This window comes from Leopardus geoffroyi, chromosome B4 (genome assembly GCF_018350155.1).
Source record: "Leopardus geoffroyi isolate Oge1 chromosome B4, O.geoffroyi_Oge1_pat1.0, whole genome shotgun sequence".
Lineage (NCBI taxonomy): Eukaryota > Metazoa > Chordata > Mammalia > Carnivora > Felidae > Leopardus > Leopardus geoffroyi.
The window spans coordinates 132,559,970-132,582,953 of NC_059341.1; the positions used below are offsets into that span (position 1 = coordinate 132,559,970).

The 22,984-nt window shown below is 52.6% G+C and overlaps 1 protein-coding gene across 2 annotated transcripts in view; it reads right to left on the bottom strand.

The window, feature by feature from the left end:
* Positions 1–22,984, bottom strand: part of TMEM184B (transmembrane protein 184B) — a 49,887-nt gene that overhangs the window by 25,210 nt on the left and 1,693 nt on the right. For both annotated transcript variants that reach the window (XM_045466070.1, XM_045466069.1), the window contains exon 2: positions 33–281. In XM_045466070.1, the coding sequence (XP_045322026.1) occupies positions 33–224 (192 nt within the window). In that variant the 5' untranslated portion in view covers positions 225–281. The remainder of the gene's footprint in view (positions 1–32; positions 282–22,984) is intronic.

Here is a 22,984-nt window from a genome sequence, read left to right on the forward strand (position 1 = left end):
CTGGCTCAAAGGCTCCTGACCGGCCTGGGTACCTGGTGGCAGGTGATGAGCAGGGCCGTCCAGACGAAGAAGCCAGAGATGGCCTGCGCGGCAGTTGTCATCAGGAACACAGGCTGCTCCATGGCCGTGGGGCTGCCCTCAGGGGTCACAGAGACACTGGGCGAGGCTGCCACGGTCGTGGGCGACACTGGATCCGGGGCCAGTGCGGCCCCCCTCACCGTCATGGTGCCTGGCAGCAGGGGGTCCCTGAGAGAAACTCTTGCAGGAAGCGAGGAGCTGGCCTAAAGAGAGGAAATCGCACTGTTAGCCTCCTTCCCGGGAGAGTGGCAGCGTTGCAAACAATCTTCCGGGTCTCTTCTGTCCACCTGCAAAATGTAACTGGACTCTGACCACGTGTCTCCCTGACCCGGCCACTACGATGGTCCCAGCCCCTACCGTGTCTCCCCTGGATTCATGAAACAGACTCCTGAGCCGTCTCTCTGCTTCTGCCTTTGCCCCTACTGTCCAGTCCCCACACACGGCGGCCACATGAGGCTTCTCAGCCGTTAGCCAGACTGCCCCCCCCCCCCCCCCCCGCTCAAAACTCCCTGGTAGGTCCCATCTCCTTCACAGCGGAAGCTGCCATCTGTCCAATGGTCCACAAGACTGCCGACGGCTCCCCAAGGCTCTCATCTCCCCTCCTTACAATTCTCACCCTGACCCTCCACTCCAACCACACAGGCCTCCTGCTGCTCCTCCACTGTGCCGAGCCTGCTCCTGCCGCAGGGCCTTTGCACCGGCTGTCTCTGCTCAGCCACACTGCTCGCTTCTGCACTGCCTGTAGGTCTCTGCCCTGGCCACCCGCTCACACATGGTGACGCCTCCCCAACCCCAGGCACTCCTCACCTCTTTGCTTGATTTCTCTCCAGAGCACTCACTCCCACCTGACGCCCTCTGACAAAGTGTACATTTGCTCATGTACCTGCTAACTTTCTGCCTCCTTCCCCAGAACATAAGCGCCCCGAGGGCAGGGCCTGCGTTCTGCTCCTTCTGCTCGAAGTGGGCTCTCCAGCATCTGTCATACAGCAGGCGCTCGATAAACACACCTGCACGCTTCCCAGTCTAGCAAGACCACTTTGTTTCTTTAGCTCTTCAAAGGGCTGTGCCTTTTCTTTGCCATTTCTCCCCAACTTCCCTAATGGCTGACACCCGTTCATCATCCGTCTGTGCTGCTTTAGAAACTCTGCGGCCCACCTTGTGGGCCTTCAAACTGCTCTTTTAATCCAGTTTTCTGGATCACTCTTCCTAAATGCCTGCCCGCCCTCCTTCCCCCATCAGGGACGTCGATCCCTTTTCCATGCCTTTGGGCTTCTGTGTAACATGCAGCCCTGTCACTTGCTCGTGTGCTTCTCCTCCTGGGGCTGTCCACTCTTTGAGGCAAGACCACATTTCCATCATTCAGTCCCCAGCACCAAGCTCAGCACCAAAGCCATTTATTTAATTGCCTGTTGATTTGCAGTCCTTATTACAAAAAAAAAAAAACATTTTTGAGGCTTTCACGGAGAAGCAAACAGCTGAGGAGATTGGCATAACGGGAGCTTCTGGGTGGGAAAATAAAGACGGGAGCGGATGGGACACAGGCTGGCGTTCTAGGGTCCCATCCGGTTACCCCACGCAGGCTCTCCGTCCGCTGCCCTTCCCAGCGGCAACTCTAAGACCCCTGGTAACAAATGAACAATTTCGCATTAAAAAGTTAACCCAGGTGCCCCCAAGGAAAAGCTGCTGTCAAAGAGTAAAGCCACTCTCGAGAGGCTGGCCACAGCAGTGGCCAAGGGCATCGGAGCCCCGCGGCCCTGACAGGCGTCCCTTTAGGGTCTGCCGGCTGCGGACGGGCTGGTCAGAGCCACCCTGGAGCCGCCATCTCCCCGCAGCAGAGGCGCCCTGGGTGCACCCAGGCCCACAGCCTGACCCTGCACGAAGAGGCTCTTTGCCTACTGTGTCCGCACGCTCCTGGCCTTGCCCCCGGCCCCTCTCCCACGTCTCCAGAACCCCCGCCCCCCGTACGCGCCACCTCTGCTCTTAGCTGTGAGTTTTTACCCTACGAGAGCCCTTTGCATTTCTGCTTTCCTGCGCAAAGAAGTGATCTCTAACACACTGACCAAGAGATGAATCCAGATTAAAAATCAAAAGTGGAGAAGGCATCTATATAAAGAAACTCCAAACTGGAGAAGGTGTCTATATAAAGACCGGTGGCAGTGGCGAGCTCTGAAAAGGAAACAGCGACAAGTCTAAGAATAGCTCCTGTAAGTATGGCTGCAAAATTGGAAACCGGTGCCAGAAATACTTCTTTAAAAAAGAAGATTTGGGTTGTAAATCATCATCTTTGTCTGTCATCCCAAATTAAATGAATAAACACTGGGAATTGGGTGGGGGGAGGCGCCTAGAGGGAGTACAAATACTCTTAAACCTGCGGCTTCCAAGCAAGGGCGGGCGGGTGGGTCAAAGGCTGTTTTGTTCACCACCAAAGGCAGCGTTGAGAGGCCCTGCATAGGGGCACCGCTGAGCTGACCCTGCGCACGGGGTGGGGACACGCGCCAGGATGGCTCCTCGGCTCTTGGGAGCCGGGCAAGCCAGGCGAAGGCCCCAGGCCCAGCTTCTTCCCAGGGCTTTGCTCAGGGCCGCTCGAGCGCCCCACTCTCGGACCCCGGAGAGACGGCATGCTGAGTCCTTTCACGCTCCCCTCCCCGTGTCGGTCAGTCAGTTCACAGGAGGAGGAGATCCGCTCAGCAGGGTGGGGGACTCGCCCCAACGTCAGGGCCAGGACTCAAACCCAGGTCCTATGTATACATTGTGGCCCCCGCGCCTTTGGAGGTGGGGGCTCCGCGTGAGCAGCCCCCTCGGCTCCAGAGCCTCCTTCCCGGACACAGCCCCTTCCCAGCAGGCCCGAGACCCTCCTGGCAGGAAGGGGCAGCCGATGCTGGCAGGGCTCTCCGGCCCGGCCGTGCTCGCCGCGCTTCTGGGTTTCCCAGCCACCTCCTTGACGCCAGGCAGCGCTCGTGGTTTACAAATCATCTTCCCAAGCATCGCCTCGTGTTTTTTCTCACAGCAGCTTTGAAGTAAACACTCGGGCAGCGTCACCTGCCTCGGCCAAGGCTGGGGGGAGAGGGTCAGGAAAGGCTTCAAAGTGGCAGGGACTGGGGGGCAGAGTGTTTAAGGAGCACAGCCAAGCTTCAGCTTTGAGGTCACCCGACAGGATTCCTGCCAGACTCCACCATCGGCTAGTGTGGACAAGTGACTTCATCTCTAAGAACCTCAGTTTCCCTATGCACAATACTTCAGGGTAACTACATGAATGCTAAGGGTGTGTCCTCTCTAGAGCAGGCCCATTAATAAAGAGAGACAGAATAACAGAATAAAAAGGACCATTTTGCAACTGGAAAACAAATACTAGACGTAGACATGGGTCATCAATGGATGATAAAGCCCCTGGCTAACAGGCTGATGGAGAACTTGATAAGGGATGCACCAGGCAGCTGGAGGAAGTCCAACTCTGAACCCACAGTCAAGATCAGCATCCCCAAAAGGGGGCAGCGAGAAGTTTCCAGCTTCCTGATGGGATGCACAGGGAGCACAGAGCACCACCCAAGAAGGACCCTTACCCAAAAGTGAAATGGGATTGACACAAGCCTCTAGAACTACGACCAGTATCTAGGAAATACAGAGGGTAGTGGGACAGACTAAATGATATCACGAGGAAGCAGCAGGCAAATCCAGACTACAGGACAGTCTATAGGTCAGATGATTTGGTTTCGCCAACAAATCGGTGGCTTATAATCAAAGGTGCTTGAGGGGCTATTACAGAATAAAGACTCAAGATACAATTAAATACAACGTGTGGACTTTGTTAGGTCCTGAGGCTAACAAACCAATGAAGAAAAGATATCTTTGAAATAGGTAACACACAGGAATTCTTAGGTGAGATCGTTCTTAGGTGAGATCGTTCTTAGGTGAGATCGTGGAGGGCAGGTACAAAAACGTCCTTATCACTGGGAGAAGAATCATCTTTTCAATAAACAGAACTGGAACAACTAGACATCCAGAGGCAAAAAAAAAAAAAAAAAAGAATGAACCCTAACCTAAGCCTTTATACCATATACAAAAATTAATTCAAAATAGATCACAGATTTAAATCTAAAATGCAAGGCTATAAATTTTTAGAAGATACATATCTAGCAAACGGCAAGCATCCAGAATACAGTAAGAATGTTCAAGCTCAACAGTAAAACAAACAAACAAACAAACAAATTAGAAAATGGGCGAAAGGTATGAATGGACATTTCACTCAAGAAGGATACATGGAGGGGTGCCCAGGTGGCTCAGTCGGTTGAGCATCCAACTCTTGGTTTTGGCTCAGGTCATGATCTTGCAGCTTTGTGGGCTTTGTGCTGGGAGCAAGGAGACTGCTTGGGATTCTCTCTCTCTCTCTCTCTCTCTCTCTCTCCCCCCCCTCCCTCTCCCTCTCCCTATCTCCCTCTCTGCCCATTCCCCACTTGTGCTGTCTTTGTCTCTCTCAGAATAAATAAACTTATACATGGACAATAAACACATAAACAGCTGTTCAACATTGTTAGCAATTAGGGAAATGCAAACTGAAACCACAAGACATCACTATACACACATTAATACAAAAGGGAGACAACATCAAACACTGGCAAGGATGAGGAAGAAACTCGTTCTTACATACGTTCCTGTTAGGAATATAAAATGGTAGAGCCACTCTGGAAACCAGTTAGGTAGTTTCTTATAAAACTAACATGCAATTTACCAGACAACCCAATGATCACTCTTAGATGTTTCTCCTACAGAAGTGAAACCATATGCTCGCACAAAACCCTACACACTTAGGTTTGCAGCAGCTGTGTCTGTAATTGCCAAAACCTGGAAACAATCAAAATACCCCTCAACAGGCAAAAGGTTAAACTCCAGTATGTCCAGACCATGGAATACTACTCAGCAATAAAAAGCAACAAACTACTGACACAGGCAGAGATCTGGATGGAGCTCAAGGGCATTCTGTTTCGTGAAAACAGCCAACCGCAAAAGGTCACATCCTGTCTAGATCCGTTATATAGAACACTCTCAAAATGGCAAATCCATAAAGATGCAGAACAGATGGGGAAGGTGTGTGCACAAATAGAGGGCAGCACAGGAACCTCTCTGCGGGTGACGAGATCCCTTCTACCTTGACAGTGGTGGTGGCTACATGAGTCTGCAGGTGATAAAACTGTACAGAGCCACACACACACACACACACACACACACACACACACACACACGAACAGTGAACACTGACTGAGATCTGTGGTATAGTTAATAGTACCGTACTGATGTCCACTTCTGGTTTTGACACCGTCCTACAGCAATCCAAGATGTCACCACTGAGAGAAGGACACAGGGTACTCTGAATACTATTTTTTGCAACTTCCTGTGAGCCTACAATTATTTCCAAATAAAACAAGCTTTTTAAAAAGTCTTTAGGGGCGCCTGGGTGGCGCAGTCGGTTAAGCGTCCGACTTCAGCCGGGTCACGATCTCGCAGTCCGTGAGTTCGAGCCCCGCGTCAGGCTCTGGGCTGATGGCTCAGAGCCTGGAGCCTGTTTCCGATTCTGTGTCTCCCTCTCTCTCTGCCCCTCCCCCGTTCATGCTCTGTCTCTCTCTGTCCCAAAAATAAATAAACGTTGAAAAAAAAAAAATTAAAAAAAAAAAAAAAGTCTTTATCAAGAAGACAGACATACTGAATTATTAAAGGGTAAAAAATGACAGGACTTCTGGGATTCGCTCTGTGAATGGAGGAGAGGGATAGAGGCATCTGGGTGGCTCCGTCGGTTAAGCCTCTGACTTCGGCTCAAGTCATGATCTCGCGGTTCGTGAGTTCAAGCCCCACGTCAGGCTCTGTGCTGACAGCTCAGAGCCTGGAGGCTGCTTCAGATTCTGTTTCTCTCTCTCTCTCTCTCTCTCTCTCTCTCTCTGCTCCTCCCCTGCTCATGCTCTGTCTCTATCTCTAAAAAATAAGTAAACGTTAAAAATAATTTTTTTAAGGGGGAGAGGGATAGAGGCAACCAGACGGCAGGACATTCCTTACTGTTGAAGCGCAGGGACTGACAGGCAGAAATTCATTCTATCATTTGCTCTACTTCTGTGTGTTTGAAATTTTCCACAATAAAACGCTTTAGACAGTAGAACAGAATTTTCCACAAAATTTGTAATGAGATGGGCAGTGACTCAGGAAATCATCTGTTTCAGAGATTTACTGGTTATCTTGTAGAAAAGCAATCAAAAAGACCTAACCGCCTACTTCAACACATCTTTCGTTCACAAAAAAATTTCCATATTTGTCCTTCTTTCTCTGTGACCACGGGCTATCAGGAATATGCTCCCCAGTTAAGTTTCTGAACCATCTTTAAGCATGGTTAACACATCCCTTTGTGGGAAAGGCGTGTTATCACAACAAATGGGAGAAGAACTACTCTTTGAGAAGCAACCTAGGCTGGCGGAGCCTTCTGGAAAAGGATATTCGGAGATGTTGGGAATGTTCCCACTGCCATAGAGATTTGTTACTGAAAACAATGCAAGTCTGTAACTTAGAAAACTCTCGGACCTGAACTCCTAAAAACCTACGTAACAGAATTTTCTAATCTGTTTAAAAATTTCCAAAGCACTGGAGTGCGTTTTGGACTCATGTGTGAAGGACTTTAAAATAAAATACCTTCCATTTAGTTTACAAAAACATCTGATTGGCATCAGGAAGGATGGAAATGTACCAGCCAAATCTCAACAAATCCTCCGCATACGCAGTGGACAGGGTGGAAAAACGAGTAACCCAATTTAGAAGGAGAGCCAGTGATGCGTTTCCTCTGTGCACAGCTACATGTCTCAGGCAGGGATCTTTTTCAGAGAGGGCAGCCATTAAAACCAAACATCTAAACAAACTGAACACAGAGCCAGACCTTCCAACTGTAGCATTAAAGCACACTTTCCAGAAATAATCAAGCACACGAAGCCAGAAGGTTTTTGTACCACCAAAAAAAAAAAAAAAAAAAATTTTTTTTTTTTTTTTTTTTTTTTTTAAGTATCCCATCTTTAGCTCCTGCTTTGGTTCCTATTTTTTGGTGGAGGTTTTAGGACGTACATGGTCTCACAGCGAGGCAATACATGTATAGAGCAATATGCATACGCTGGGGGTGCATATCCAGAACCAGAAAGTTTTCTACCGACAGGGAGGCGTGAATCTGAAAAGTGCAGCCAGTCGCCGACGGGGCTCCCTCTCCTCCCCGATGCCTCTGCTTCTCTGTCCTCAGGCCTCTCCCGGGGTCGCACCTGTTCCCTCCATCCCAGGCTGAGTCAGACACAAAGCAAAGTCGAGGCTTGGGCCCGCCTTTCTCCCGGCAGCCACCTGCCGGCCAGGTCGCTCCACGCCTGTGTCCTCGCACCGACACGCAACCCCCAGGCTGTGAAGCAGCCAGGCCACGGTCTGTACTTTGTCCTAGGCTCTGAGTCAGGGAAACAGCTGGAATCCCGGAGCCACCACCCAGCTGTGACTGGGCAAGTGCCTGGGTGTCTCTGAACCTGTCTCCTGGGTGCACCATGCTGTGGCCGGGGCCCCTGGGCCCAAAGAGTTTAGGAATTCAGAGTTTTTTCAGACTTAGAAAGGATTACAGTGCGGGATATGGTGTGCATAGAATGGCACCCCAGAGGGGTGTGGGCAGCACCCAAAAAATCAAACACATAGTATTTCCATAGAGAAACAGGAGATATTTTTAAAGACCATAATTAGTCTCACATCAATTCAGGTCAGATTTTTGCCACAAAATTAGTTTGCTGCAGACTTGGAAGAACCTTTGGGATTTTGAGTGTTCTGGATTCCAGGAAGGTGGGGGCCTGGGCTGCCCTCCAGAGCTGCAGGGAGGCTGATGTTCGACGAAGCAGGAATCAGCGTGGTCTATTTCTTCCCTTATTTTCAAACGTGACCGTGTCCCTCCTCCTGACCTGAGGTCCTTTGAGAACGAGTCGGGATGTGACGTGGGCGGGCTGCAGCTCCGACTCCTTTGCAGAGAAGCCCGGGGCACCCTGGCAGCCGAGTCCCAGCCTCGCCCCCACCCCCCCTGCCTCCTCCCTTAGGGTCCCCGCACACACATGGCCTGAGCTTTTGTGCCAACTTGCCTTCCACTCTGCCCTGGGCCTCTTAAGGAGAGCTGCCTCTTCACTCACAAGCCATCCTAAGCATCACGGCCTCACCCGAGGGCCAGCCCATGCCTGCTGAGCCACACTGCGCTCGCTCCGTGGCACTAAAAGGTCAGCGGGGACACTTCTTGTCTCCCCACGCCTGGGTCATCGGTCTCTAGCCTGGCATCGTGTCAGACACCATCGTAGGGATGTGGAAGACAAGAACCCATGAATCAGCTGACTGCTGCACACCACACAGGCTTTCCATCACTAGGTCCCCTCCCCACCTTGGACACTCTCCAGACACTGGCTGAAGGACCTGGACCTTCGGCACGGGGCCGGGTGAGGGCAGAAGATGAAGGCTACATCACGCTGTCCCATACCCATCTTCCAAAGTGGAGAGGCCCCGCCAACCAGGGCAAAGGGACATGTTCGATGAGGTCCAACAGGAGACACCCCCAGTCCACCTGGTGGCAGCAGCAAAAGATGGGTCTGCTGAGATGCAGATGTTTCTACAACTGGAACAATCTAGCGATGTTCCGGTTGCTTCTAGAAAAAGGAAGCTCCCAATCAAATGAGGCTAGAAGTCCCCTGGGGCAGGAATACTGACCGAGGAGCCTCCGTTGGGTGGTTCACTCTTACCTGTCTTCTCCCCAGCTGGCCTGCAACCTCCAGGAGCTCAGAGGTCATGTCTTACGTGTAATCGTGACCTGGCACCGGTCTCAGAGCCTGGACGTAGTTCACACTTCCCACGCTTGGGATGGATAAGGGAACAGCTGAATGGGTGTTTGCCCTTTGCAGCTCGTTCCAGCTCTGAACCTCTGTGATGCCCTCCATCACCACCATGCCCAGCCCTGGGGCGTGGAGCGTTCTCTTGCTCCCACCCACGGATCTTTGTCCCCGCCAGCCTCGACAGGTATTGCCTTCTATAACCTATTAGAGTTTGCTCTAATCTGGTCCCTTAACATCCTGTGAGTTGGGCTCCATGAGGGCAGGGACCGCATGCCATGCTGGCAGAGTACTTACTGACCGATTGCTTAGGGGGCAGAGGAAACAACATGAACAGAGGCATGGGACAGTTTGTGGGCAGGCACTCGGTCAGGAACACGCCCGGGGCAGAATCTCTGCATCCAGCCCCTGTTACAGATGGGAGGGGGGGCGAGGTGGGGGACAGGCAGTGCCTGACTGACCACCTGTGGCTCTCCAGATTGACAAGGCCTTCCTGACAGCTGCGTGAGGTGTAGTTGGAGCATCCAGGCGGGGGTACAGTTCCCCGGGAGGCCACAGGGGGCTCCAGAAAGCAGAGCCCCGAGGGGGGGTCACCAAGCCACAGGGCTGGACGGAACTCACCTTGTGGGTCAGAAAGCCAGGCTTCGGGGCGCCAGTCAGTTAAGCGTCCGACTCTTGATTTCGACTCAGGTCGTGACCCCAGGGTCACGGGATCGAGCCCCCTGACTCTTTTCTTTTTATTTTTTTTTAACGTTTATTTATTGAGAGACAGAGAGAGACAGAGCGTGAGCAGGGGAGGGGCAGAGAGAGAGGGAGACACAGAATCTGAAGCAGGCTCCAGGCTCCGAGCTGTCAGCACAGAGCCCGATGCGGGGCTCGAACTCACAAACAGTGAGATCGTGACCCGAGCCGAAGTCGGACGCTTAACCAACTGAGCCACCCAGGTGCCCCGAGCCCCCCGACTCTTGATTTCAACTCAGGTCATGATCCCAGTGTCATGGGATCGAGCCCCCCACCCCCACCCCGGAGCTGAGCGTGGAGCCTGCTTAGGAAACCACCCAGAGTGCTACACATGCTCACTTCCCCTGATACAGCCCCTACCCCCATCCTTCTCTGAGCAAGACATCTTCTGGCTAACTCCCTCCTGAAGATACCCACCTCTTCCAGAAAAGCTACAAAGCTGTGTGTGAGATCAGTCACCTGCCTTGGGAGTTAGGGATTTCAGAGAACACCTCACCATCTCAGAGTATTTCACTTCATGTTGGAGGGGACACCTTGCTGTTACTCCCCCACCCCCAGACTTCCTGTGCCGAAGACCGAATAATGCCCCCCCCCGCCCCCGCCCCGAGATGTCACATCTCAAACCCCTGAGCCTGGGAATATGTTGCCTCACGCAGCAAAAGGGACTCAGCAGGTGTGACTAAATTAAGGACCCTGAGATTCTCCTGGATTATCTGCGGAGGCGGGATATAATCACGAGGGCCCTTACAAGAAGGAGGCAGGAGGCTGAGGGTGTGAAGGACACAGTGTGACAGTGGACGCAGAGCGGACAGACTGGGAGGTGCCAGGCTACTGGCTTTAAGGATGGAGGAAGAGGCCATGAGCCAAAGAACGCAAGTGGCCTCTAGAAGCTTGAGGAGACAAGGAAACAGAGTCTCCCGAAGGAACGTGGCTGTGCCGGCACCTTGATGTGGGCTCAGTGAAACACATTTTGGACTTCTGACCTCAAAACTGCAGGATGATAAATTCGTATCTTAAGTCACTAAGTTTCTGGCATTCTCTTGCAGAAGCCTTAGGCAAGTAATGCACCCGGTTTACAGATGAGGAAACAAAGGCTCGGGGTGGGGTGGCGGGAGTGGGGCAAGGTGGTTTGCCCACAGCTTCCGGCTAAAGGGCTGCAGACACTGCCCTTGCCGCACCATCAGATCCACAGATTTCCAAGTGCCATCCGTGAGCTGCGGGCTCTGCACTCAGGCCACTTGGACTTGAGCCCTGCGTCCTTGCTTCAGCTTCCTCAGCTGTGAAATGGGCTTGCAGTCACCCCCGCCTCAGAGAGAGCCGTGAGGAGCAAACAGGTTAATACGGGAAAGCCCTCAGCGCTGGGTCTGGCCCTGTATCATGTTGTCTCTTACAAGGACTCTCCTATTTAAGAGCCGCTTTATCCTGCGGTCAGGCTGGGGGTTCACATGCCCGGCAGTCTCTGACGCCCAGGCTTGTCCTCCTGTCTTTGATTGTTTGCTCTGTTTTAAACCTCCTGAGATCGTATTTTCGTTCGTCAGGTTCAGACCCAAGCCCTTCTGAGCTGCAGCCGTGAAGCACTCATCCGGGCAGTTGCCACACACACCCACAGGCCAAGCTAAGCTGGCAACCTGTCCACACGCTCGTCCCCAGGATGTTAACACAGCCTGGGAGAGGGATTTTTGCCGAATATATTTCATTTTTAAAAATATATAGGGGTGGGGCTCCTGGCTGGCTCAGTCGGTTAAGCGTCCGACCTCGGCTCACACCGTGATCTCACGGTTCGTGGGTTCGAGCCCCCACGTGTGGGCCTCTGCACTGACAACTCAGAGCCTGGAGCCTGCTTTGCATTCATGTCTCCCTCTCTCTCTGCCCCTCCCCTGTTCACACTGTCTTGCTCTCTCTCCCTCAAAAATAAACATTAAAAAAATTCTTTTAATAAACAAATAGAATAAAAAATATATATATGGAGGGGCACCTGGGTGAGTCAGACAGTTATGCATCTGGCTCGGCTCAGGTCATGATCTCGTGGTTCATGAGGTGGAGCCCCACATCGGGCTCTCTGCTGTCAGCAAGGAGCCTGCTTGGGATTTTCTGTCTCTCTCTCTCTCTCTCTCTCTCTCCCTGTCCCTCCTTCCCCACTCCTTGCACACACGTGCTCTCGCTCAGAATAAACTATATATATATATATATATATATACATATATATATAAAGTTTATATATATTATGTTTATATATATTACACACACACACACACACACACACACACACACACACACACACATATGCATGTAGGGGAACCTGCATTGCTCAGTCTGACTCTTGATTTAGGCTCAGGTCACGATCCCAGGGTTGTGGGGTTGAGCCCCATGTTGGAAGCTCAGCATGGAGCCTGCTTAAGATTCTCTCTCTCCATCTGCCCCTCTCCCTCTCTCAAATTAAAAACAAAAAACCAAAATATATATATATTTTTTTAATTTTTTTAATATTTTTATTTATTTTTGAGACAGAGAGAGACAGAGCATGAACAGGGGAGGGGCAGAGAGAGGGGGAGACACAGAATCTGAAGCAGGCTCTAGGCTCTGAGCTGTCAGCACAGAGCCCGACGTGGGGCTCGAACTCACGGAGTGTGAGATCATGACCTGAGCCGGAGTCGGACGCTCAACTGACTGAGCCACCCAGGCGCCCCTATATATTTATAAACGTATATATAATATGTATATATAATCATATACATATATATATATATATATATATATATATATATATGAAACATTCCATCTTAGCATAGCTCACTAGTAGAACTTAGGAATTGCTAATCTGAACTGACCACTCTGCCCCCACTCTAACACCTGCCAGTGACAATAGCCCTCCTGCCTCCTGGGGCTGTTTGGCTCTGTGAACTTCCGGGGGGTTGGGGAGGCTGCCTTCTGCGGGGGAGGCTGACCCACATCAGAGCAGGTCAGCAGCCCGCAGCCTGGCCCTTCATCAGAGGGGATTAGAGGAACGGAGTGCCGGAGCTGGCCAATTCTGTCTGGGCAGCCTTTGGGAAGAGGGTCACGTGCCCTCACGAGGGGGCAGGGTCCCCTCTCAGCCCCGCTCCCTTTCATCAACACCCACAAGCCAGGCCACTCCAATGGCTCCTCATCTCTCCCCCTTCTCCCGGGGCCAAGCTACCACGAACCCCCCAACCACGAGAGAAAAATCCTCCAATCATGTAGCTATCCTTCATGTGGAGCAGAAATATAAGCGAACAAGGCCATCCAAAATTCGTCAGCAAGGGCTGACTTCATTCAGCCTTGTAATTAAGTTGTTGTTATTGTTGTTGAATACATACCAGGTCAGATCTGGATCACTCTAGTTTTCTCCCAAACAGCGAACAGATGGGCCAGAGCTCTGCCTCTTTAGCCTGACTCTATGTCCCCTTAAGTGTGACCACCTTTCCAGCCAGCTAAACCCCATTCAGCACCACGTGCACGCACACGCACACACACACACACACACACACACACACACACGAACCTCAACTGTCCTACTGCCCCGTGTGAGCAGGCTTGTCCAAGCAAGACCCCTGAACCTGCCCCGACCCGGGAGGTGCCTTGAGCAAGGAACCTGGCTCCTGCCCCAGGTGTCTCCGTGAGAAATCCCAACCTGAATTTCACTCCTGCAAATTCGTGCCAAGTTGGGGGAGCCAGCGTTCCTCCTGGGGGTTCACCCGACCAGTGCACGTGTCCCGCAGACAAGAACAAGAACCTTCACTGCAGCCCTGTGCACACAGCAAGAGGTGGGACACAAGCCCAGTGCCCATCCTCAGGGGAGTGGATAACTAAATGGTGATAATTTCAAACGGTGGGCCCCCACACAGCAGGCAAAAAGAACAAAGGACTGCTGGTCACAATCTGGACGAATCTCAGAGTATTTCTATGAGATTCCATTTCTGGAAAGGTCAAAGCCAGGCAAAGCGAGTCACTAGCGATGAGGTGTGAGTAGTGGTTACCTTGGGAGGAAGCCCTGGGAGGCTTCTGGGCTCTGGGAATGTTCTGCAACTTTGATCTGCACATGGTTTATATGGGTATTTACAGATGTAAAAACTCATTGTGCTACAGGTCTAAGACTAGTGTATTTTCTTTATTTATTTTAAATGTTTATTTATTTTTGAGAGAGGGGGTGGGGAAGGGCAGAGACAGGGAGACAGAGGATCCAAAGCAGGCTCCATGCTGTCAGCACAGAGCCCGATGTGGGACTCGAACTCACAAACCATAAGATCATGACCTGAGCCGAAGTCAGTCGCTTAACGGACTGAGCCACCCAGGTGCCCAGACTAATGTATTTTACTATATGTAGTAAGTTAACCTCCTTAAAAACTTTAAAAGTAGAAAAATATTGGGGCACCTGGGTGGCTCAGTCGGTTGGGCATCTGACTTCAACTCAGGTCATGATCTCACAGTTCGTGAGTTCAAGCCCCACATCGGGCTCACTGCTGTCAGCGCAGAGCCCGCTTCGGATCCTCCTTCCCCCTCTCTCTGCCCCTCTCCTGCTTGTGCTTTCTCAAAAATAAATAAAAACATTAAAAAAATTTTTTTAAGTACAAAAATATTTATCTTTGAGCACCTTCTGTGTGCTAAGTCCAAAGGGTATCTCAGACGAGACTCTAATCCTTTAAGAGTTCATAGTCTGGTGGGGAAGAAAATATAGTCAAATAATACAAGGCTGTCTGTGGCCAGGGCGACAGGTTGTGAGTCAGCCCAGGGTATCAGTATTACTCGTGATTTGGGGGAGGAGACAGAAAAACTTGATGCAATGTAGGACTTGGAGGCGGCCAGATGGGTGCCCAAATCCAACTTCTTGCTGCCTGCCCTGCTTCCTCATCTGTAAGGGGGCATCATGGCAGCTGCACCCCAGGGGTTCTCGTGAGGACGCAAGGAAAGCTCTCATGCAGGCACTCCGGCCCGAGACGAGACCGATGTCCCTGCTTTGCTCAGCCTGGCTGCACTGAGGTTCGCAGGGGTGAACCAGGCCCTGCCCCAAACAGCTTCCAATCTCACCTGGATTTCGCCTTAAAGGAGCCCACAGCCGGGCAGGGAATCAGATACCTACGACACAATGTCAAGAGGCTTACCTGCCAGCCGAGAGGAACAGATAAAGAAGCCACAGAGGTCAGAGGGCCCCACAGGGGTGGAAAAGCAGCCAGGCCTTGAAAGGCAGACAGGATTCGGGCACATGGAGACTGCTAGGGAGGGAAGGGCAGGAAGGGAGAGGGACCTACATGGGCAGAGGCGCGGAGGTGGGAAGTCAGGGAGGCGCCCAGAGGAAAAAGTAACTAGTCAAGTGTGGCTCAAGAAGGGGCCCAGGAAAGAGGGCCTAGAAGGCCCAGGGCTGAGTTCAACTTTATTTTGCTGTCAGTGGGGAAGCCCCTGCCAGTTTCAGAGGTTAAGAAGCAAGCGTATCGGAGCAAGGATTTAAACTGACAAGACGGGGGTGCCCGAGTGGCTTAGTTAAGCATCTGACTCTGGATTTCAGCTGAGGTCGTGATCTCGTGGTTTGTGAGATCGAGCCCCACGTTGGGCTCCGCACTGATAGCGTGAAGCCTGCTTGGGATTCTCTCTCTCTCTCCGCTCCTCACCCCCCAAAGTAAATAAACATTTTTTTAAAAAATTAAAAATAAAAAAATAATAATAATAAAATGAGAAGCCAGCCAATAGCAGTGTTTCAGAGGAAGGGGGTGACTAGTTTCTCCAGGGCTGGGGCTCGGGTCGTATTTACCAAGAAACATCCAAACCCTCACAGCTGGTCCCCTCTGTGAGACCCAAGCATGCATTTTTGTTTGTCTGTTTTGTTGTTGTTTGTTTAATGTTTACTTATTCTTGAGAGAGACAGACAGAGCGTGAGTGGGGGAGGGTCAGAGAGAGAGGGAGACACAGAATCCGAAGCAGGCTCCAGGCTCTGAGCTGTCCGCACAGAGCCCAACATGGGGCTTGAACTCACCAACCGCGAGATCATGACCTGAGCCGAAGTCGGATGCTTAACTGACTGAGCCACCCAGGCGCCCCTGTCTGTTTTTCAAGTAAACTCTGTGTCGAACACGGGGCTCGAACTCATGACCCTGAGATCAAGAGTTGCATGCTCTACAGACCGAGCCAGCCCCGGGGCTCCAAGCGTGCATTTTTGATTAGATGGTGGTAGGAGCCTGAGTGAGGCTGGCAGGTCCTTGAGGGAGTGGCCAGACCCTTGACCTTCCCGCACCGGGGGAGATGTAAGAATACGTTTCTTATGGCTCTTGTTTCCTTAATTTATTTTTTGAAAAAAATCGTCTATCGCCATGACTCGGCATGCAAATGCTTCAAAGGGTCTCTAGCGAACAGCCTCCCAGCACCAGCCCGAACCCAGAGGCACCATAACCACCGACTCGGTGCAGACCCCCCGAGACCTCATGTACGCACATAAGCAAGTGCACTTTACTTACACAGATGGAGGCACACCAGACATGCTGCCCTGCACCCGTTTCTTTCACAGCAGACTATGCCGGCCACGGTTCCGTATCCACGCAGGGAGTCTCAACCTTATCTTCCACAGCCGCACAGTATTCCATGGTTTAGACACAGCATAACTTGTTCCCGGCCCTCGGTGGATGGACGCTAGGCTCCTTCTAGTCTTTTGCTAGTGCAAATAGGCAGCAATGACTAATCTTCCAATAGATCACTTCGCCCCCATATTAAAACACCTGTAGGGTGAATTCCTGGAAGTCCAAACGGCTGGGTGAACGCGTACAAGTGACTTTGAAAATGTTGCCAGAGAGACGGGATCCGTTTAAATCCTCATCAAGAAATAAGCCTAATTGTTAGGAAAAACACTGACGACGTGTAGTTGTTAAGAGTGCCCAGACAAAGAAACGGTAGAGCAAAGCCCCGTTCGGCAGACAGAGCGCATCGGCCTCTGCTCGCCCAACGCCCTCCTCCCCGTGTATTTCTTCACCTGTGGGTGAAGGGCCAGAGCTGCTCAGCCCCTCGGCCCTTCCCAGCGCAGACAGGCTCTGATGCCCTGGCCCCAGGGCAGGTGGAAGGGTGGACGGTGACCGGAGTCACCACGAACACCCAGACTTAAATGGTCCGCCTGGGCATAGGTGCCAGGGCCCAGGGGAGGAGCAGGCCACAGAGCAGGCCTGGCGGGAAGGGGTGGGAGTGGAGAGCCCGAGAGGATCAAGCATCTCCAGCCCGGCCATCCCAAACGAGTGACGAGCGCCTGGTGCTTCCCTTGTTCAGGCCGCAGGGACACCACAGCCACACAAGACACGCTCATGCTCTACGACATTCACTGCTGTGTCTACCACGGGCCTGTGACATGACGTGTGTCTGACCAAAATGGCCGCCTAAACCCTCCTTTTCAAGTGGGCAGCCGGTGGAGGATGGAGGCGGGCCTCTGGATGCCTAGTGCCCTCCCTGTGAGGACAGCTGGGTAAACACAGCGGGCAGGGCAGGGTTTCCTCCCCCCTGCAACAAATCCAGCTCAACTACGGAGAAGTGGGAAGGAAATGGTCTCTTACCCCCAACACGGGAGGAGATACCTCTTGGCAAACCAAAGACAGCATTCGAGAGGAAGAACCCTCACCAACCTTCCTGTTTCCGGCCCGTGCTCCGCTCCAGTGGACCGGAGGGCCAGGAACTCCTATAAATCAAATGCACTGAGGTTACTGCCGCTAAAGTTCTTCTAACAAATGCACAGCGCATCAACCTTTCTTTGTAGAGCCAACACGTACTGTTTTGGTAAATCTAGGGTCTCACAGCACAGCTGTGCTGGGGGGGCCACTCAGAGCGGCAAGGGCGCAGGATTAAAATCGAAAACCTGTGAGCTTCCCTCCACAGGATCTCAGGCAAATTCACCCTTCTGAGCCTCAGTCTATCCAGCTCCAAAATAGGCACAATAATTCCAAGGCTCCAGGACCACCGGGAGGATTAAAAGAAATAATTTATGTGGAACGTGATTTGCAAACTGCAAAGCCCTACACAAATTCTGCTGAGGATTAGTAACATTGGTATTAAGATGCTGGGGCTCCCGGGTGGCTCTCAGTTGGTTAAGCGTCCGACTTCAGCTCGGGTCGTGATCTCACGGTTCGTCAGTCTGAGCCCCACGTCGGGCTCTGCACTGACAGCCCAGACAGAGCCTGCTTCAGATTCTCTGTCTCCCTCCCTCTCTGCCCCTCCCCAGCTCACGCTCTCTCTTTCTCGCTCTCAGAAATAAGGAAACCTTTCTAAAGGAGGCTAATATTGATTAATCTTAATACCCTCACACACATCCCTTCACCAATACCCACTGTTGTGCTTTGCAGGCTCCCAAAATGACTGTTGATGGGATTCCAGGTTCTGTTTGTTCTAGAATGAAAAACCCAAGTGCTACAGGCAAAGACCAGGAGGCTCTGCCAGTGGCTATAGCAGCAGCAGCCATGGAGTTAGCTATCTTTCCCTCAGAGCCTTCCTGTAAATGGTGACCCAGAGGGCTTTGGGGAACAGCACGGCCCAGCAGAGTGCAGGTTCTCGGCCACCTGCCAGCGGGGCAGGGCCTCCCCGGGGGCAGGCCGTCCACAGAAGCTGTAGCAGGAGAAAAATATCAAGTACCAAAGTACCAAACTCCACCATGACCTCCAGAGCAGGGAGGCTGTCTGATCTGAAAATCCCTTCGCTGTGACAGATGCAGTAACTTGTAGAGGCTGTCCCTGCTATCCAGGGACCGCCCACGGACGCAGGCACAAGACTCCACAGATCACAGGTCACCAGCGAGGAGACCGAAGTCTTCAGAAGGATCACCAAGCAAACTGCAGGTTGGAAAAGAAGCCACATGCGCGCGCGCGCGCGCGCGCGCACACACACACACACACACACACACACACACACCGGTCTTCACGTGACCTGCTCTTACTCTAAATCAGGCCCTCCCTTGGGGAGCTCAAGGCTTTATAACCACAGACCTCACCTGAGCCTTGCGGCACACGGCAGGTGAGCAGAGCGGGTACAAATAGCCCCCACAGAGGGCAAGGGACTTGCCCAAGGTCACCAGTTCTCTGACTTCCATGCAGTTTTCTGCTTGCCACTTAGAGTCATAGTGCCATCCTAGTGCAAAAAGGGTGGGGACATCATCTTTCCCACAGATACCAGATACAGCAGCAGGGGTTCTGTTTTGTTTTAACATTTATTTTCCTTTGAGAGACAAAGACACAGAGCATGAGCGGGGGAGGGGCAGAGAGAGGGGAAGACACAGAATCCAAAGCAGGCTCCAGGCTCTGAGCCGTCAGCACAGAGCCTGACGCGGGGCTCGAACCCACGAAACCTTGAGATCATGACCTGAGCCGAAGTTGGACACTTACCTGACTGAGTCACCCAGGCGCCCCAGGGATTCTGTTTTTTAACTTCTCTAACTTTTTTTTATATCTATGGCTAACTTATTATTAATTCCATGGGTAAATGCTTATGAGCTGGCACTATGTGAACAACGAGATAATTCCGGATTATACCTAGAAAGAAAATATGCCCCCACGTCAACAGTGACTATTTCTTGGTTATGAAACTGGCAGTGATGTTTATTCTTACCCACTAATCTTCTGTGTTCCAAGTTCACTACAATCAACAAGTATACTGTTGTCCAAACCAAGAGAAGCCTATTGTTTTCAAAGGCTGAAAGACAGAGATCACCCCTGCAAACTTTCTGTTAAATACTCAACGACTCGCGTGTGACTTTGTAAAACATAGTAGAGGCGGAAGTGAGGCAGGTTGGGCACAAAGGTTTTCTGGGTGGGATCTTCCCGCTCTGGTTTCCGCCCCAGCGAAGAAGGAAAAGGAGGTGACTGCGGGGCTTCCTGCCTCTCAGCACAGGCCCCAGACCTCCCGGATCCGAGACCTCCCATGTGCCCCATCGGCTCCTGATGGAAGCTTGGCTCTAATCAACAATCCTGTTCTGATTAATCCTGGCCTCAATGTCCGTCACCTCTCGAGAATAATTCCAGCTTTATCCTGAGTGGCAATGACATTAACCCACGCAGTCGTTCATTTGGGCAGCCGAAAACTTATTCAGCACCTACTCTGTGCAAGGCGTTGTGCAGACACTGAGCCATCGTTCACCCGAGACTGGAAACGACCAACCAGAGGCCACGCATCATCCTTCCAAGTTCTGCCCGAGCACAGGAGCAACAGAAATGTGAACAAACGCTGCCTGGGTGTGCAACCTAATTCTGGCATCTCAACTCCCTCTGCCTGAGGTCTTCCCCACCCCCCTCCCCTGCCCAGTCCTGAGACAAAGCAGGGTCCGAGAACGGGTCCCTGTAGAGGATGCTGGTAGCTTAGTGGCACTGCACTCAGGTACCGGTGGAAGCAGAGGGGAGGGAACGGGAGTAACCCCAAAACTTCAAGACCATCCAATTCTCTCCGCAGCGCCCTCCCACTTTACTTCTTCTCCTTCCTGTCCTCTTTGAGGCTGAGAAGATCACATTCGATGATCATTGATCGAAGGTCCACCAGGTACTAGGACCCGATGCCAAATAACTTTACAGACAGGAACTCAGACCTCTGCTTTGCACATGCTGTTCCCTCTGCCTGGAACCCGCCTCCTCTCCTTACCCGAGACAGCAGCTTAAATGGCACCTCATCAGAAAAGTGCCCGCCCAGGCAGGTATGCCCTGACGTTCCCTCAGAGTGCCCACGACAACTGTCATGGCTCCTGTTTGCCGTCTCTCTCCCCAGCAGGACTCAGCTCCCTGCGCTGACACACTGACACACAGTTCTTTGGTTTTTTTAGATACTTTTTTTTTTTTTTTCTTAAATAGGCTCCACACCAAAGGTGGGGCTTGAACTCAGGACCTTGAGATCAAGAGGCGTACGCCCTCCTCGCTGAACCAGCCAGGCGCCCCAGCAACACTTCTTGCGTAAATAAATTGAGCAGCCTGTAACGTAACAATAAAAGCCAGTGTTCACTGAGCATGTACTATGTGCCACATGCCGTGCTGAGCTCCGTGCAGACATGAGGTCACGACAGCTGCGTGATGGCTGCACTATTTTTACTCCCGCGTTACAGACGTAGGAAACTGCGTCATTTCCCCCCACTTTTAAAGGACAGAAATTAGAACCTGGTAAGCGACTTGCCCAAGACCCCGCAGGGCTAACAAGAGAGTGAGGATTTGAACATCTCCCGATTTGAAGGTCTCCCAGGCCACCAGGACTGCTCAGCCGCGCCCCACCCCCCACCCCTGTGCCCAAAGGGGCATTTCTTTCCCCTCTGCTGTCAGTGCCCATTCGTCCCCTTACTGAATTCTCAGCCGCCTCTCCCAAGGCACCCAGTTCAGAAATCTTCTGACTCCTCCCTTCATGTCCTATACCCCAAGCTCCCACGCCCGATGCGATGCGGGTGCCTCACGCCACGCGTCCTCATCTTTCGGCCCCGGGGCCTGGGGTCTAGAGAAGCTGCGTGAATGCTGGCCCCTGGACATCCTGCACAGCAGGCAGGGAGAGCAGGCATCTCCCCAGTGAACTCCCGCATGGGACCCGTAGTTAAGCCCAGCTTTCCGGCTCCTGCTCTGTCCCCACTCCCCTCCACTTGTATTTATGCGCTGCTGAGCGTGGGGGCCTGTGGAGGAGGCACACCCACCATAGCTCTCCACAGGGAAAGGGAGCTGCCCACGCTCATTCCAGATCTACGGCTTGGGAAGTCAGTGGGGACCCACAAGACCCGGGACAGCCAGGGAGAACTCGGGTTCTGGTCCAGTGGAGCCACTTCACAGCCGGTCCCAGAAGCCAGTTGGAGGGCAGACACCAAGACAACAGTGGGCTCCAGAGCCTGTCCGGGGTCACACGGGGTCGTCAAAACCAGAAGCTGCTGGAAGAAAAGGAGAAGGCAGCTGGGCCTAAAATAAAAAGGATGCCTGTGGGAAAAGCGTCCGGAGGAAAAGCAAAAAAGGAGACAGGGAGGTCAGGTGTTCTCGGAGTTCTCTGCAGGAATAAGGGAAGGAGAAAAGATGGTAATGCTGTCCCTCACGTGTGTAACCCACGGCTGGGGACCTCAATTCATTTTTGCAACCTCCGGGGGGCTCCCTGCTGACCACACGGCGGGGGGGGGGGGGGGGGGGCGGGGGGGGGCAAGTTCAAACTCCTTAGCAGGGGGCCTTCAAAGACCTTCATGCCCAGGCCCACTGTGGCCACTGTGGTCTGGGAGGCGAGGTATCCCAGGCCTCCACACTCTGCCCAGGGGCTCCTCAACCTTCTGGCTTCTAGAAGACTTCTGGCACACCCACACCCGTGGGGTTACCACCGCTTGAACCCGCTAGGCTGACTCTGCAGAGCGGGAAGGTAACTGATCCCACCTCACCAGGTGGTGGGGGGATGAAACACAGTAATTCATCAAAGCACTCTGAACTGTGCCTGGCACACAGTAAGTGCTTAATAAACAAGCTGTTGTTCCTATTGTCCTCTTCACCCCTTTAGGGCCTCTGTTTCAACCACAAGTAGAGCACTGTCTTGCATATTTGTTACACATTGGACTCCTTCAGCCAACCACAGCCTTTTAGAAGGCACCATTCAGGCCTCTGTCCCCTGAGGCCTAGCAAGGAGCCCCGCACACAGTAGGACTTCAGCAAGTGCTGACCACCACCGCCACGGTGAAGGCCCACGGCAGGCCTCACACAGAGCTCTCCCAGGGCCCGGCTGCGGGCCTTCCACAACTCGCGCACCAATTTCCCAGCCTAAATGCCCCACGGAGCGAGACGGGCATTCGCTGTTAACTCCGTTTCAAAACAATGAAGGGCTGTACTCTGCCCGACTGAGGCTGTTTCCACTCCAGGGAATGTACGGGGAGAAATGAGCACAGCAGGGACTGGAAATAGCACTGAGCCCCTCTTGGGGCAAGAGCTGGGCTGGCCCGCCAGAAACCAGGAGCAAAACCGCAAAGGCAGACGGGGAGCAAACTCCACAGGAGTCGGCCGACACGAGTGAAGTGGGACAAGGAGCTCACTCGCACCCATTCGGCCTTCAAGGTCTCCTTCCCGCCCACTTGGAGAGCTTTAGAAGGGGCTCTCTGTATAGCCCACCACCACGTGGGAGCAACTTACAACACACCCAGAACCCCAGAGGTCGCACGAAGGTACCCCAGGTTGTCTGTGGTCCTCGGTGGGGTGGGAATTCGGTGCCTTCTCCACCCGAATGGGCTACTGGGCCCTGGTGTCTGAATGGGGGTCACTGTCTATGCCCATCTCCCCAGCAGACCGGGAGGACTGACGCCAGGCCCCAGGCCCCATTCATGTTCAGACACCTGCGCCCCTAGCACGGTGCCCAGCACGTAGATG